The sequence below is a fragment of the Hordeum vulgare genome, chromosome 1H (genome assembly GCF_904849725.1).
Source record: "Hordeum vulgare subsp. vulgare chromosome 1H, MorexV3_pseudomolecules_assembly, whole genome shotgun sequence".
Classification (NCBI taxonomy): Eukaryota; Viridiplantae; Streptophyta; class Magnoliopsida; order Poales; family Poaceae; genus Hordeum; species Hordeum vulgare.
This window is the reverse complement of record NC_058518.1, coordinates 370,424,255-370,441,814: the sequence shown is the minus strand read 5'-3', so window position 1 is coordinate 370,441,814 and position 17,560 is coordinate 370,424,255. Positions and strand designations below refer to the sequence as shown.

General features: G+C 44.8%; 2 protein-coding genes across 3 annotated transcripts; one reads left to right on the top strand and one right to left on the bottom strand.

Annotated features, from left to right (window-relative positions):
* Positions 1-201: 201 nt before the first annotated feature.
* On the top strand, positions 202-1,355 carry LOC123411345 (cyclin-dependent protein kinase inhibitor SMR1-like). The gene has a single exon (XM_045104279.1). It carries the CDS (start codon positions 465-467, stop codon positions 876-878), a length of 414 nt encoding a protein of 137 aa, XP_044960214.1. The 5' UTR covers positions 202-464; the 3' UTR covers positions 879-1,355.
* Positions 1,356-2,884: 1,529 nt separating this feature from the next.
* LOC123437973 (syndetin) lies at positions 2,885-17,076 on the bottom strand. 2 transcript variants are annotated; one of them, XM_045115746.1, is made up of 25 exons: positions 16,501-17,076; positions 16,233-16,400; positions 16,075-16,149; positions 15,667-15,745; positions 15,353-15,417; positions 15,178-15,267; positions 14,784-14,873; positions 13,864-13,950; positions 13,629-13,712; positions 13,404-13,523; positions 13,039-13,067; positions 12,412-12,544; positions 11,446-11,889; positions 10,418-10,887; positions 10,269-10,332; positions 10,070-10,172; positions 9,779-9,951; positions 5,170-5,295; positions 5,004-5,074; positions 4,767-4,829; positions 4,340-4,412; positions 4,035-4,154; positions 3,605-3,682; positions 3,376-3,426; positions 2,885-3,287 (listed from the first exon to the last, which is right to left on the bottom strand). In XM_045115746.1, exons 1-25 carry the CDS (start codon positions 16,741-16,743, stop codon positions 3,177-3,179), a joined length of 3,210 nt encoding a protein of 1,069 aa, XP_044971681.1. In that variant the 5' UTR covers positions 16,744-17,076; the 3' UTR covers positions 2,885-3,176. The 2 variants fall into 2 exon arrangements, with proteins under 2 accessions (XP_044971681.1, XP_044971680.1); XM_045115745.1 differs by having other exon boundaries at positions 2,885-3,426.
* Positions 17,077-17,560: the final 484 nt, after the last annotated feature.

Genomic DNA, 17,560 nt, shown 5'->3' with positions numbered 1-17,560 from the left:
TTGGACGGTTAAAGCAGCTTGGATTGCTTAGGATAAGATGAGATAAAACCGAAGCGGGATTTAGGTCAAAAATACGGCTCCACTTGTGTACAAACTAAACTAAGAGAAACAGTACTAGTAGTACAAGGACCTAAACGCAATAAGCAAATCAAGTTAGCCGTGCTGGGCACAAAAGGACACGCGCCCAATACAAAAGTGCGGCTACAAAGGCGGGCCCTTTCTCCCAAAACCGGAGCATATCCCCACCCAAACCCACCTCGCATCACCATTCAGCAGGCCAGTGCCCCAAGCAACCTTCCCCTCCTCCTCCTCCCCGAGCTCCCTCGTTCCCTCCACTACCCCGCACGCGCCGCCGCCACCAACCCAAGAAGCTCCCTCTCATCTTCACCCTTCCTTCTTCCTCCTCTCTCTACAGGCACAAGAGTAGGTGCCGCGCAGGCCGGCATCGAGATTCGAGACCGGCCATGTCGGCGTCGCCCGAGTTCTACAAGCCGGCGCCGGCCTTCTCGCCGTGCCGCTCGCCGCTGACCCCGCACAGAGACGCCGCCGCAACAGCGGGCGGGGTAGCGGCGGGAGTAGGCCAGCAGGCGGGCGCGTGGGAGGAGCAGTGCTGCCGGACGCCGACGGGCGCGGGGAGCGATCTGAAGCAGGCGGCCCCGACGTGCCCGCCGGCGCCGAGGAAGCCGCGGGCGCCGGCCGCGCCGTGCCGGAAGCGGCTGTTCGAGGTGGAGGTGTTCAGCCTGCGGCTGGAGGAGCTGGAGCGCCTCTTCTGGCGCCCGCACGCGCCGCCGCCGCCGCCCGAGAAGAAGGCCAAGCTCAAGCGCCGCAGGGTGGCTCCGCCGAGCGCCTCGCCGTCGCCGGGGCCCAGCAAGAGCTAGCCGCCGCCCTCCTGCTCGCCTCCAGGCCAAGCCGTTTTGGCCTGCCGGTGCTAGTCGCGGTAGCCAGCCGGTGTAAGATTTGCTAGTACCGCGTTTTTACTGCTGTACTCGTGCTCTATGCTGCTGCTACTACTACTAGCTGCTGCCTATGTTAGTACGTATTACTCGATTAGTTCAGTTCGTGGCACCCATAGCCATAGCTAGGTAGTGGTAGTAGTGGTAGTAGAAGAAGCAGTACTTCTTGCTTTTTACTACTGTACCTGATACGCCGTAGCACTGTGGTCAGTGGAGCAATGGTAAACTTGTAATAGGTCAAATTTCCTTCGATGGTGTAATAATAGGTTAAAATTTCCTTCCATGGGGTGCAGCCTGTATAGATGTGTAACGAGAAGCTCGATCGCTGCTGTATCCGCCTACTACTATGTATCAGTCTAAGCACTCTCGTTCCCAATACAAGCACTAGTTATTTATTCTTCAGTCTTGTGTTCTACTACTGTATTTCCTCCGAATTTTTAGCCTTGTTCGGTTTGGAGGGGTCGAGGAGGGATAAATTCCAAATCCCCCAATTCTTGCAAGAGGATTAACTGAACAAGGCCAAGCAGGAGCAGCTTTGAATTTGTTATTGGCGGGTCGCTACAACACTTACGGCAAGCTAGGGCACGAGAGATGTTGTGATTCGTCAGTGATTTTGAGCAGTTTTTCTTTCATGGAATAATCCTGGCTTTCATTGCACGATGGTTGGCGTGGGGCGCCTAGGACGCCGGCGCGGCCGGCCCTATGCTGCCGCTGGGAGTTGCTGTCTCCTTCCGTCCTTGTCTCCTACGTTTGCCGCTTGGTGGCGTCCTGTTTCCCTTCGATTGATTGCAACCCTTGCTGGTTCCTAATGGATTCTTAACTCCTTCCGTTCAGTGGATGGATAACGCAGCGACGGCTACTGCATCTTACTATAAAAATCCGGCCATCCACCCACTGTCTATGCAGATGCAGGGGAGAGGAGAGGAGGAATCATCCGTGCAGATGTAAGGTAACGAGAGCAGTGGTACAAACTTAGCAATGATATGCCGCCGTGACTTTTACCCAAGTTTCTGCAGCTTTTTGGCGTGCGCAGCTCGTGAGGCGGAATGATTCCGCCACCCACTGGTGCTGATAAATGTGTTGGGGGATGTTCAGTGTTCGCAGGCAGTTTCTGTCCTGGAATAGTCGAGCCGCAGGAGCTGAGAGAGGAGACGGCGTACGGCCAGGGAAATCTCCTGATGCCCGTTGCAGCCTTCCAGACCCCCATCATCATCACGTCCCCTTCAAATCCTTCTGCCTTGCCCGGAAGGACAAAATTTCATGTTTTGATGAAAGTTGATACAAGTCCGGAGTTTGTAAAAAAATTAAAATCTGACCCTTTTTCTACAGTGGAGGTCTTTGACGGTACGGTATAACAGTCTACCCCTAAGGTCTCTATAAAACTTATCCACGTTAGCGCGATACTTATCATCAAGGTTTTCGATGATAGGTTCGAACACACATAGTGTCTGATACTTAGGAAATTATGGTAGGACGTGCAACCTTCTAGCCGAAGTCCTTGACGGTAGGTTTTATACAATTTGAATCGATTTTCAGAGATGGTCAAAAGACGAAATTTAGCCGCCGGGGATATTGTGCTCTGGGGGCAACTTTTCTTTTCTTGGCACAGCAGCACGAGGACGAAGACGACTAATAAATGGTGTTATTACAGCATAGTTCATTATGGTTCATTTCCATACGTACGTATTCGATTTCCATACGGATGAACGCAGCAGAATCCGTATATCATACCATTATGGTTCGGATATGGGTTTCATTACAGCATCGTTCATTTGAAATCTTAACACCGCAATCTGGGGCATTTGCTGACATTTAAGACGGGCGCAGAAAGCTGAGGACGTGGAGCACATTTCGCACGCATACCTAGATGGTGATTCCTTCTTTCAACAAAAAAAAGATGGTGATTCCTTCTTTCAACAAAAAAAAGATGGTGATTCAATTTCACATTTATTGAGCCAACGCTCGTTCATGTACGGTGTACATACAGCACTGTACTGTTCGTTTGCTTCTGGTTGCTAAAACCCCAACTAAGTCACTATGATACAAGGCTGCTGTCCCATAAATATACACCAAGGAAGGATAATGGTGTTAGCATCATCGAAATGGCAAGAGCGGTGAAAGAATTGACAATACCGATGCAGAACAAAAAAACAAAAGAGGAAAACAGCTCTATATGCAGCTGGAGCAAACAAAAATGAAACGGTTACAGACCACCGCTTTCGCCTACGGCCCCGCCTCGATCTTCTCAATGGCTTCTAACCTCGTTTTCCTTTTCCATCCTTTCATGGTGGCCACCAGGTTAACCAGCCCGACGACCTGGCTCTTGCTGTATTCCTGCAGGGTTATGCGGCAATAGATAGTGTAAATAGTTTGAATTTTCTAGCTGAAAATGAGCTTGCAGTAAGGTTCCCCGAGTTCTTACTGGATGAGACCGTGCCCAGTGGACATACTCCGTCTCCGGCAAATAATATGCCTGTTTTGTTCGAAGAAGAATCGTTAACAGCAATGATCTTTGTCAATACCAAATTTATATGGGAAATGAATGGTTAAATTCTGTCCGTGTAGGAGGTGCTCTCCAGGCAGAACTAATACCATTAAATATTTAAGTTGGTCGTACGCACGCCAGGGTTCAACTAATTTGTGATACATACCTTTACGAAGGTTTCCACGATTTGCAGCCTCGGCTTAACATTCGACGATACTATGTGTTGCAGCCCATTAATCAGTACCTGAAAGAACAGCAAAACTCTTACTAAGACCCTGTTTGGTTTCAATAAGTCAGGTGACTTATAAGTCAGGTGACTTAAAACCAGTGACTTATAAATCACGCCTGTTTGGTTGTCATCTGACTTATAAGTCACCTTTCCATGTAAAAGTGGGTGACTTATAAGTTTTAAGTTGGGGTGGAGCAACTTATGACTTATAAGTTGGGGTGACTTATAAGTTGGGTCTGTTTGGCAAAATAAGTCACTTTTTGCACTTTTCAACTTATAAGTTGGTGACTTATTTGGAACCAAACAGGGCCTAAGTCGTCCTCCATGCCTTTCGACTCACAGAAAACCACTTGCATGAGAGTACAACCTGAAGGTCAAGTGACATCAATGCACGCCCTTCATCAGTGCACCTTTTCACTCTAGACAGTCCTTCAACTAACACTTCTGCGATGCTCTCTATGCCATAGTCCAGCAAGACGTGTTGGAGCTGGGGAAGAACATAAGAAACTTAATTGCCTTCAGTGTTGGTAATCATCGAAAAAATGATAGAAGGAACAAAGGCAGATAGATTCTTGAGCTCTAGAAAGTTACAAATTTAACACCCACATATATAATAAACGAAGTCAAGTGATACTAGAGAGAAAAATATTCAGTCAACTGGCTCACACTAACCTCCTTAGAAATTCCTCCATGGTCCAATCTTGTCTTGTAATGTTTGAACTCACCCAATAATAAATCAACATAACTGGAATAGAAAAAAAGGTCCAAACAATAATCAGTGGCACAGACATATAAAGAAGACCATCATGTATTCAGCTTCACCGTACCGAGTAACACTGACTGCAAGAGTAGAAGGTGTGATTTTATCTTCAAAAACTAAACTTTGCAAGACATAGAAAGGAAGTAATACCATATAACCACAGAACTCCATCAACATCACATGCAAATTGATGGATTTATTTCAAAAACTAATGCATAAGGAATAAGCCTGTGTGCCAGAAAAGAGTTCAAACGGAACATAAAAAAAGGGCCAAAGAGAGAGACACGAAAAAATAATTGTCAAGCTACTGACAATAAGGCAGCTTAAATATAAGCATACCCATTGTGGTCTGTGCCAAGCTCCTTGACCTCCCATTTGGCATTTGCTATCTTATCTGGATACCTGAAAAGCGCATCAAATGCAGTAGCTGAGCAAGATACTATTGTTATATACTTCTAATTCTAATAGCATCTACGGAGATGCCTGTCTCACCAAAGTTATACTCGGCCAAAAGAAATATTATGACACAAGATTTCAAGGGATACGCAAAACATATGAAAAGTTTATTCAACATACCCGTTAATATGCAAAAGCATCCGTGCACTTGTTCTATGAATGTGCTCGGCCAAGTCTGGAACGGTGTCCACCTATCATACACAAAAAAAAGGGAGATTTCGGCATTTACACAGAGTGTACCATGGACAATAGCAGCAGCAATTACAACAGAAGTCGAGAAATTTACCAATGTCCCGAAAAACTCTTCAACAACGGAACTGTTATTTTGAGATAACACAGAATGTAGATGAGATCTAGATCTGTTCAAAACTCGAGCAACCAATGATACTGTTTCAGCAGCTGCGCATCTCTCCTGCGAGAGAAGGAGAAGTTCCAAATATATATTCAGGTATTCACTCACCCACTTGTAATAGTAGTTTTAAGGTAAACTAGGATATGGAACTACAGGGATTGTGGACATACAGAAATACATTCTTTTAATAATAATGTGAAGAAAAAGCTTATAATAGCATCCATGGCGCTTTATAAAGCATATGTCAAGGCACAAAAATAATCTGCTAGCCATATGCTCTTTAAGAACACCTAATTAAGCAGAAGGAAACTTCAGAAAACAAAAAAATTAGTTTGACCTAGTTCACGAAAGAAAGAATTACACTGATAGTGAGGCACACATTCAAGGACTTATGTAAGAATACTATCATAAAGAAAGGATCACATGCCTACACCTTATTCTCCCAGTGCTAAACCTAAATTCTTACCATTGTGCCTTTTTTTTAAATGACACATAATCCTCCATTAATTTGTACATGAAAATCATTTGCAGACAATATTTGTTTTTCCCTTACTTTTGCCCTCCACTTTCTCCACCATACTCCAGTTATAGGCCAACAATGACAAGAACTCTGCTCTCCTCGCTATCCACAAGTAACTTCACAAGGCTAAAAAGTACTCCCTCCGTCCGGAAAAAATTGTCATCGTGTAGATTTGACAAAAAAAAACTTTAACTTTTCCCGACCGAACCCGCAGTCCCGTCCCCATCCCCCGACCACGCTCACTCGCCCACTCGCCGGCGAAGCCACACAGCTCCCCCATGCCGCGCCTCCGCGCCGCCATGCCACAGCTCCCCCACGCCGCGCCCTCTTCTCTTCCGCCGCGCCGGAGCTCCCTCACGAAGCACAAGGAATCCGTCTTCCGCCGCGTCTCGGCTCTCTCACTAAGCTCAAGGAACGGCTTTTCAACTTTGTTGAGTCCCTCGTCGTCGCCATGGCGAGCTCCTCCCTGCTGCCTGGGCTTGCGGACAGTCCTCCTACCTTCTCCATGGCCAGCTCGTCTCTGCTGCCTCCTTCCTTGTCTGCCATCGAGCAGGCCATGGTGACGGCCAGATCCACGTATGTTCATCAAGGTTCGACCTTGGTGAGTGCCAACCCCGTCCCCATACCGGCGCCGCTGGTTTCAGGTTTAGAAATTTTTGTGTTCTCTATTCGATTCAGGTTCCCCTGCTTGATTCAGGTTCAGCCCCGTCCCCGCACCATGGAGCTCTGATCCCACAGATGCCGCACCTCGGCAGAATCCCCGGAGGACGACCGCGGCTCCTCCTTAACATCGCTCCTCCTTCATGTCCAAGTGCCCAAGTGCTCTGCAGGTCTGCAAGTCCTCCTCATTCCCAAGTCTGAATTTTTTTATCTTTTTGGTCTGATTATTATATGGTCTGATTTATTTGTCTCTGAAATTTTGATGCATGAAGTACTGTAAGTTTGTAGCCTTGAAACTGTCTTGCATTTGGTTCGATCGAAGGATTATGATAAATTTGTTTGTCTGTCTGCATTTCTGATAATGCTACTCCTTTGTGCAGTCCGAGAAAGCTTAGATGAGCTTGTGTCTGCTATTGCATACAGATTAAAAACAGCAAACTATGTAGTTTATGAGAGCTGAGAAAGAACTCTGTCGACACTGCTAGACTCAATTAAACTCTGTAGGCTACATTCAGTTTCTTTACTGCATAAAAATGCTTTAGACTGCTAGATTCAGTATAGTGATAATCCAAAATGCTTCACACTGCATAAAATGCTTCTTTTGCTGTGATAAAATGCTTCTTTTGACATATATACTCTGAATATTTTTGCCTCTCCATTGAAACACTCACAAAACTGACTGCCGCCGTCGGGTCGTCCTTTGGGCCGACCTGCCATGGTTCGTGGCAATCTGATCCGAGTCACACTAAACACTGAACTTTTATTCCAATGAAACCACAATGACAATGTTAGTACAATGCATAAAAACTGAACCTTTAATCCCAGTTCAGTAGTGTGAGCACCGTATCAACTGTTAGTTTTTGAGATGACTTGCCCATGCCCATACCTTCGTTTTGTTAAATTAATTTCAGTTAATTAACAAATGTTTCAATACTTTCCTTGTTTTAAGTTACTGCTATGGAAGTAACTTAACTTGGCCATGCCCATATCATTTCAGTTAATCATGCATGCCTAGTCGATGGCAGCTCAGTGCCCAAGTCTGATATTTTGATCTTTTTGGAACCATTTGTCTACGAAGCAAAATAATGTGCAGTAAGATTCTCCCATTTAGTGTAGTAAGATTCTGCCATTATGTTAACATTATGTGCAGTAAGATTCTGTCATTTTGTGTCTCTGCATTTCAATTATCAACACATATTGATCTGTGTATTGAACAAAACATATAAGCTGTTCTTCGAAAGCTTGATTACTGATTTCAGAAAAAATGATGTTGCCTTTTTTTATTAAATCCTAAACTGAATTTAAACTAAACTGATTCATTTAATGCTAAAATGAAGTTCAGTTCAATTCTTATTGCTACACGTAATTATCATGCTTTGTTTTGTTTGTTTTGACACTAATCTTTGCAATCAAAAGCCAGAACATGCTCAGTGGGTTCTGAAAACCACATGATGAGCTCAGTTACTGTGCTAATAACTGTAAATTCAACTCTCTTTTCCTTTTTCTGAAAGTTTATGTGCATCTAACTTTTCAAGTGATGCGTTGCTATCTGCACCAGAGCTTGTGCAGTGTACAGAGTTGACAGGGACACGTTATTAGAGCACAAGCAGACCAAGCTCCATAAGCTCAAAACACTAGCTAATAATTTCATGTATTATTAGCTTTAGCAGGAAGGGGGTCAGAACTCAGTGAGAGTACTCCAACATGTCTATATTGTGAAGATTAGCCAATTTGAATTTCAGTTTCATTTCAATTTCTCCTCACCGTCTTCACTTTCAATCTCATTTTCAGTTTGGTTCGACTCACCACAAGAAGCAGCAGCAGAGGTGGGGACTAGGAAGCAACAGAGGTCTTCACTTTCAATCTCATTTTCTGTTTGGTTCGACTCACCACAAGAAGCAGCAGCAGAGGTGGGGACTAGGAAGCAACAGAGGTCTTCACTTTCAATCTCATTTTAAGTTTGGTTCGACTCACCACAAGAAGCAGCAGCAAAGGTGGGGACTAGGAAGCAACAGAGGCGGGACGGGAAAGCAGCAGCAAAGGCCGGCGTTGGGAATCAGCACGAGTAGAGGTCGGCGCGGGGAACTAGCAGAAGCAGATGCATCACCCACCACCACCAGCGGCAACAGCAGACGGCAGAAGCAGAAGAAGTCCAGGCCGCCGTGGGCTAGCTGCGGGCAGCAGGTGGGCGGCCGAAGCGGCAGCGCAGGTGGGAAGCCGCAACAGGTGGGAGGAGCAGGTGGGAGATCGTGGCGGCGGTGCTGGTGAGCATAGCAAGCGGGTGGCCGTGGCCCGTGGTGGCTGCGCAGGTGCGCAGCAGCAGCAGGCCGCCTCCATGGCGGCGACGCGAGTAGGGGCGGCGCAGGTCGCTTCCTAGGCGGGGGCGAAGGTGAGAGGCGGCGGCGCTGGTGCGCGGCGGATGCACAGGTGGGCGACGGTGCTGGTCCCCGACCCGACGGCGACGCGCGGGCGACTGGACAGAGGAAGGAGTGGATCTATTTGTAACGGATTTAATGATAGAAGGTTTGTTTTGCAAAATCGTCGTAACACTACGCCCGTGACAACTTTTTCCGGACGGAGGGAGTACTCAGCATCCCCTCACATTACATCCAAAAGTTTTGACTTCTCAACAACCAGCTGCTATAACTTCTTTCTCATATTCACACAAATCAAGGGAGTACATATACGGTGCCAAGGGAAGCAATTAGCTATTAAAAGAAAACCGTGAACCAAATATGGAGAACTGTCCCGCGGTAACCAGCAGAAATGAATGAACAAAATTCATCACAGCTGCAAGAGTTTATCTTTTTAGCAGTTAATGCTGAAGCAATGAAAATATATGTTGAAGTGCATATGTGGATTGCCTGGCCCTTTCCATCAGTTCGGACTTTTGGTTGCGTTGGCTACTGCATGAAGCTATTATTCAAAAATAAACATGGTATCGGAGCCTAGGGTCTTGAGTTCAAGTCCTGGGTTTTGCAATTTATTCAAAAATTGCTGCTGTCCACCTGTGTCCACGTATAGGCCTCTTGAGCCATACCTCTGAGTCTGTTCACATGTTGACTTCCCGTGTCACACGTGGGAGGGGGTGTTGGACTTTTGGTTGTGTTGGCTAGTGCATGAAGCTTAACAATATAGACACGGCACTTATGTTATAGAACTTCATTCAGCCTCTTAATAACTCCAAGGGCTGCATGAAGCCATGAATTAACAGACACGAAAGCCAAATGTGTTGTCTATGACAGGTCAAACATTAAATTTATGGTGAGTACTGTACTCAGTTCCAAATACTGAAAATATGTTAAAGTGCATGTAGCCACATACATAAGGCTATAAGCATAGCCATGTAAAACAAGCAGTTACCTTTAACCCATAGGAGGTGAACATTGAGCTTGGGGGCGCAGTAGGCATCACATCCATTTGGGCAATAGTTGAACCAATTGATAAAGGTGATGAAGATGGATACAAACTGTTCTGTGGTTTAATCCACTGATCAGAGTCTTGTGTTATTTTTGACAAAGCCGCTTTAAGCCGAACTGAATACAACACAAGCATCAGAAAGGACATATGAGCTCCAAATCAGCAATCATGAATTTGCATTAATAGCAAAGAACCACGAGCCAAGAAAAATGTTGGATAAAGCATAACCCATACATGATTGAGAATCAGGTAGCGGCTTGCCACTTTGATTCCTGTCCTGGTACCCAAATGTCTCGTATATGTGGTGATAAAAGATGCCAAAAAGTTGGAAGATGCCCTGGAATAAGTTGTTAAGTATGAACAGAAGATATTCCACAAACTTCAAATGCATGCAGTTTACTGCAACAAAAAATCTATTGACACTATAACTGACCTTAAAAAGCTCAACATTGACCATTTCCAGCTTCTGCATAAGTCTGGCATATTTATCCATCATCCTGATTCCAGTGGAGCAGTGACAGCTTAGCTTAGGCAGTTATGTTATCGGAATTTCTCAAGTTAAGGTACATGAGTATTTGATACCTTAACAACGAAAGTGATGATCCTGTCTGTGATGAAATGTCTCCATCTTTCCAATGTGAAGTATTGCCTTTCACAATTTTTGTTTTCAATGTCCTACTGGGCAATTGACTATCTTCATCAATGAAATCAGCAAGAAGGTCTTCATTCTCTTCATCAAATGGCGAATTACTTCCGTTGCCAGCTGATGAGTTGAACAGTGCATTGCCTTTCGGGGATTCTGCGGAGCCATTTTCTAACTTGAAAGAAAATGGGTTCCCGGTATTAAGCCAGGAAGCAAATCCATTGTTTTGCCTTCCTGTATTGGTTGCGGTAGAATTTCCACGGAAATAATCTTTTGGCAAGGTGGAACTACGACTGGTAGGCGAAATCAGTGCAGCGCCATCACCAGTAAGCCCTGCTAAACTAATTATCTGTGTAGCTTCAGCAGACATTATTGTCCAAGATTCCTTTTCCAGTACCATTTTAAGTGCCTGCCAAAAGAATCAAAATATGAAAATTATTAAAATGCCACACCGAAATGCAAAAGTCAACAATGGCCATGCCATCAACAAGGCAAAATGCCGACTAGAGCAATCCGTACAATACCAGAAGACAAAATAGTAGTGAAACATAGCAAAGTATGTAAGTACCCCAGTTCATAATGACGTTATACTTGTACTGTAAAAAAACGAGCAAGAGGAGGGGGCAGATAGGGAAGCCTCAGGTTGTTTTATCAAAAGGGTGACATGTGGGTTTACTGTTGTACTGACTCAGGAATATGGTGCACGGATAAACAGAAGCAGCTCGCATCAAGATCAGCCTACAACAGCAAATCCTGAGATACGATGGCTAAAAAATCAGCACCATGTTTCTACAGAAACTACACTCTTTGCTCGATGCTATAGTTTCAACAGTGGTTTAATAACTTGCCAGCACGCGTGGAGTTTGCATGGTTGGATAAAAGTCTAGTGTGATAGTTCCTTTTATCAGACTCGCAGAACAATTAATGCTTGTACTTCTAATAATTGAATAGTAGTCATTGGGCATACATATATATTTTGCCGGTGAAAGGTCACTATGTAGTTCAAACAGACTGTCTTCAGCTTCTGTCGGAATTCGCTAGCTTCAAACCCACAAAATGCTTCACCAGCCAAAATAAATATCGTGAGATCTTCATAGTTCTTCAGAAATTGGTATATGCTAGTTGAAGAAACAGCTGAGCAAGCCAGTAAAGCAGACAATCGACTTGTTGCCAGTTGCCAAAGATTTCTCCGCCCCCTTTCAAATGTATATGCAACAAGTTTCGTAGCATCTGTTCTCAGTTGATAAAATGGAGCATCTGTTCCTGATGTGCTAGCATCAGGATTACTGACAGAAGAAGATGGTATCCTGTCGCTCTTCGTGGCAGCAACATCATCCTGATTGACTACTGCACTTGAATGGCCTCTTCCTGAATCAGCTGAAGTTTCGCTTGGACTCTGAGATGTGTTATTCTGAACAGAAGAAAACACAGGTTCCATTAATAACTATACCGAAACAAATATTCAAATCAGAATTATTAATAACTCAACCAAAATATTTCATCAGATTTAGATGCAAATCTATGGGAAGATAGATCAAACTAGATTGGATTTACTTCATACTGAGATCAGGTTCTGCTTTATTATACATTTAATATATGACTAACAACATATATGATTTTTACCAACTATCAGTTCCTTACACAGAGAGGAGTTTAAAAAGTTGTTGCATTTGACACCTTTATATAAGAAGCTTCTTCAGCTGGAAGTTCCTACGGCATCACATATACAATCAATAACGCAGAAAAATTTAATTTGTAGTTTTTCGTAATGGTTTACACTTACATAGAATGGATTCACCAATTCTAGTACAAACATGATTCAGGAGGCAAGCCCAAATACGAAATGGACTTGCTTATGAGGCTACCATTGATCTAGACACGCCATCAAAATTTCAAGAAAAATATTTGACCGTACACCTACAAAAAAAGTTACCTTTACTTCTGGGCAAAAGCTCATAATAGCATAATACGACCGCATCAACGAAAATATGCTCTCGAGAGTTTTTAACAAGCAGGGGCGGAGTTTGGACTCAGGAACTTGAACACAAAGATCACTATATGTAAATCTGCAGAAAATAAACATCAGTGGAGTGAGTACTCAAGAGAAACTTGAATAGTGTCTGGTTTTATATTTGGAGTATCTAGCCCACAAAATTCCCTCAAAAAGCTGACGTGGGTTTATCTGTAAAATGACACAAATAATAGGCCACATTTAAATACATCTTATGCTGCTTTAGATGATTGATCAGTGTATGGCAACATGGACTGGGTTGGTACATCACTATCCTAGCAGAGAAGGGGACCATAATTTTCCGCAGAAACAGCAGCACTTGGGACAATAGCATGCGAACATATGAAGCTAAAAATTTTGAGTGAATCAATCCCAGTGTAAGATGTAAATTGTGAAACATAATCCTTTTAATTTAATAGTTTGGTTTGCCAAAAAAAATTGTCCAAATCTGATAAAATTCCCCCATCCATATACATATGTCCAAAACGCGTAATTTTTATTTAATCTTAGTGCAATGAAAAGAACAAACATAAGGTGCTACATATGTACCTATTTCTCTGCGTATTATTTCCCACCTCCTGCAATATAAGAGAAAATGGTATGTTATGGAAAGAGCTGTCGTATTGCACAACAATCCAAGGGAGCAAAATACATTACTACTCCCTCTGTAACACGTTTTTTGACACTGTCATAGTGTCAAAAAACGCCTTATATTAAGTTACGGAGGGGGTATATAACTTGGACAGCAAGTCAATCTACTCTTGTCTGGACCAAAGCAATCTGCTGGACCTAGACTAATAGGAAACCATAATAACCTCTAAAAAATATGGCATGTGAAGAAGTTAACAGTATAAGACCGTATGAACAGCAAGAATACAGAAAGAAAGAATATGCAAATAAATCAAATGTGGTACCTCTTCCAACATTTCCTTCAGGACAATATGTGTTCGAGAGAGTACTTCTTGCAAAAAGAAACTCTGCATCTTTTCAGCCATGCCACCAATGTCACCCATCAATGCAAATGCATCAATCACCTATAATTCAGAGTTAATCGTTAAAAGGATATAATTCAAGAAAGTTAGCGAAAAATGTAACCAACCCAAGAAAGCATACAAATTAACGGACAGGTAAATACTCACGGTTAGATAGCTTTCTTCACTGAAGGTCTGACAAACTCCCAGTAAATGGTTGTCCAATTTTCTGATTGTCCTTGCTAACCATGCCTGCAGGGCAGAAATACCATCATCAGAATAAATATAAAAAATAAAACAAAACGAAGTGAGAAATGCAGATGACTCCATCAAATTTGATGGTGCTCCACAGTTTTTCTCTGAATAAACCAACAGAAAACTATGGGACGAGTGCCACAAATACCTCAATCCCTCGTCCCATTTCTTGTACGGCAGAAAGGCCTGAATAGTTCTCCAAGATTTGCAGATACTCTGGTAATAATTGAAATGCCTGCGACCATCAGTAAGGTATCATAAGTAAAGTAACATAATTTAGACAAAAAATATGGATTGTCATACACATAGCAAACACACGGCACTAGGGTCATTTAAGTGAAGTAACAAACAACCCTTATTCCAAAAGGTGATTTATGGGGTTGAAAACTGTTGAAGTGTATATGTGAATTGCCTAGCCCTTTCCATTAGTTCGGACTTTTGGTTGTGTTGGCCAGTGCATGAAGCTTACCATGGTATCAGGGTCCAAGGTCTGGAGTTCAACTCCTGACTTCCGTAATTTATCCAAAAATTGTTGTCCCCCCCCCCCCATTTGTGTCCACGTACAGGCCTCTTGAGCCATACCTCCGAGTCTATCCACGTGTTGACTTCCCGCGTCACACGTGAGAGGGGGAGTTGAAGTGTGTACGTGGATTGCGTAGCCTTTTCCATTAGTTCAGACTTTTTGTTGCGTTGGCTAGTGCATGAAGCTTAACATGGTATCAGAATCTAAGGTCTTGAGTTCAAGTCCTCGCTTTCGCAAGTTATTCAAAAATTGCTGCTGGACCCCCTTGTATCCATGTATAGGCCTCTTGAGCCATATATCTAAGTCTATTCACGTGTTGACTTCCCACGTCACACGTGAGAGGGGGTGTTGAAGTGTATATGTGGATTGCCTAGCCCTTTCCATAAGCTCGAACTTTTGGTTGCGTTGGCTATTGCATGAAGCGTACCAAAAACTATTGTAATAAGATTATGAAATAAAGATTATGCATATATCTATCTTGGGTAGAGAGGATAAACAACAAACTTAGAGCAAATTAGAAGTGCTCATGGCCAAAATCAGCCTACCTGAAAGTAATTTTCTTTCTCAACAAAAGTTTCAAGCTCCATTTGCATATCTTGAGCATGTCGAAGTTCTGTAAGAACAGGAAGAACATCCTGCATTACACAAAAACTAAACCTTTTTATGTATAGATCCTCAATTCTACGTATCTAGAGCTAGCTGTAGTGAAAGAGATATAGCATTTAAATTTAACAATGCATTTAATATTAATAACTCCATCTTAAGAGTTGACACCATGATAGACGATGGAAGGGTTGACCTAGAAGGAGTTAAACACACTAAGAACCTCACTTTATACTGGAATGGCAGCTCAGTGATCTTTATGAAAAAACTAGGGACGATCACCATGCTTATCCAGTTAATGCAGGACATGAACATAAAACAACAGCAGGCACCTACCAACAAAGCTTGTTTTTTCTTTGACTTTACATTGACAACCAGATCCCTTGACACCTCATTCTTGGAAGAGGATATGTGCCTTCGACCGTTCTGAAATAATAATTAATTCATAAGGGCCAGATACCCAAAAGGGGTAAAATAATGTTTGCAGGGAGAATTTTTCGTGAGGTAATACCATGCAGATCACATTTGCAACCTTTAAGTCTTGTTCTAACTCCATCACTAACTGCATCCCCTTCACTGGCCAAAAATTAGTATCAGAAATCTGGTTTTGTTGAAAGACGACGTTTTGGTAGCAAATAATATATATCTCTACTAATAATAACTAAAATGGCTTAAAAACCTAAACATGTCAAAGGAAAAGCATCCATCGAATGGATCAGTAAAAGACAAAATTGCAAAGGAATCCAACGGAAATATATCCCATACCGTGAAGAGAAATAGAAAAGTAATCAACGAAGATATTGTACAGTCTGATCGGACACATACCCATTTCTTCATGGTGACCCATAACATGATGAGACAATCGTTCTGCAATCTTGTCGAGCTGCGCTAATCTCAAAGTAGACTGAAAAAATGAAATGTACATCGCAAAAAAAAATGTGTTAATGTGGTGACAGAAGTGCACATGCATGGAGATAGAACTGAACTTTTGGTGGTGATTGTCAAATATATTTATGGATAACTAGAATGATAGGAAACGACAAAAGGGGGGCGGCTTCTTCTACAAAGGGAGGGCATAAGTTGCATGCATAAGGCAATTACTTCTGAAACTGTCATTAACATATCCGCACCGGTATGTGTGCAAATGTCACTCAGAAGCATGGTCTACATAAGTTTTTGCATAGCATGACTGTGGTGATAATGACTTGAGGTGATTATAACTGGCACACTGACCTGCTTATCGAAATAGGTGGCGTCACCAGCTCCTTCCGAGATATTTGCCAGAATGTACTTTATGGGGTCGAATTCCTACACAAAATTCGAAATCAAAAGCATCAAGCCCAACTGGCACAAAGGGACAGTACCCACGGCTCGAGAAATGCAGCACCAACCTCCTCATAGAACACCTCCTCGAGCTCATCCACGGCTGGCCCCTGCGGGTTGCTCCCGTAGATCGAGACCAGGTCCTCCGAATTGGACGGCAGGTTGATCCTCTCGTGCGGTGGCAGCCCGGCGATCGCGCGCGCAGCGGCCGCCGCAGCAGCAGCTCGAGCTGGAACCTGCAGGCGCACGGTACGACGGTAAGCAACCAACCACTATCGCTGGATCCAACACGGGACAGCGGGGAGGGAGGGAGGGAGGGGTGGAGCGAGACGGTACCTCGGGGCGGGAAGGGGCAGGGGCTGGGGTCGGGGGGATGATGCCGAGGGAGCGCGCGGAGCGGACGGAGCTGAGGAGCCTCTCGCCGACGCGGGAGAGGTCCATGCCGCCGCCCTGGATCAGGAGCAGGGGCAGGAAGACGAGCGGCGAGGGGCCCGACTCGAAGAGCTCGCCGCCGCTGCCGCCGAAGGGGGAGGAGGAGGAGGCCGGTGGCGCGGTAGGCGGCGGCGAGTCGCCCCGCATCTCAGCGGCGCCGCGCCCCCTCGGCACGGCGGGGGACCATGTGGGGGAGCGCCGCCCGCGGCAGCTCCCAGATCCGCGCGCGGGTCAGGGTCCGCCCCGCGCGTCGTCGGCGGGCTGGATCGCGCGCGGGGGAGGACCGGGTGGTTGGTCGGTCGGTCGGTGGGTCGCGTGGCTGTGGCTGTGTCTGTGTGCGTGTGTTGGAGTGGGGGAGAGGACGTACGGTGCGGGGCGGGGCTGGAAGGGAAGCGAAGAAAGAGCGGTGAGGTAATAGGCGAGACGAGGAAGGGGATGAACTGTTTTTTCTCCCCGGCATTTTTCCATGAGGAAAGGTTTGCCGTGTTTTTGGGTAGTGGCTTCGAATTACTGTCATGTTGATGAGTTTCCTTCCAAACAACAAAAACAGTAGTACTCCCTCCGATCTTGTAATAAATCAGCGACAATTATAATAAAAATACGCTCTAGATCAACTGGTTGATTCGCCCCGTCCGTAAACCGGCTCCTGTACCGTCTGATCGACGAAATCAGACGGTTCAAAATCGTGTCGTCCGGGACATTGGGCACACCCCGACTCTCCGATGAGGTTGCAGCACGCGCCGCACCAACCAGGTGTTTTTGGTCCACCAGAGTCCACCCGCTTCATTGCAGCTAGCCGCTGAGCGTTGCAACTTGCACTCCTCCTCTTCCTCTCTCTCGCTCGATCCAGAAGTGGCGGATGCGACGGTCGGCGCGGCAGCTGGGCAAGGCACCAGTGGCGCCGGTGGGCAGAGAGGGATCGGCTACTCGCGCATCTTCTTCGCACTCCATGGCCGACGACGAA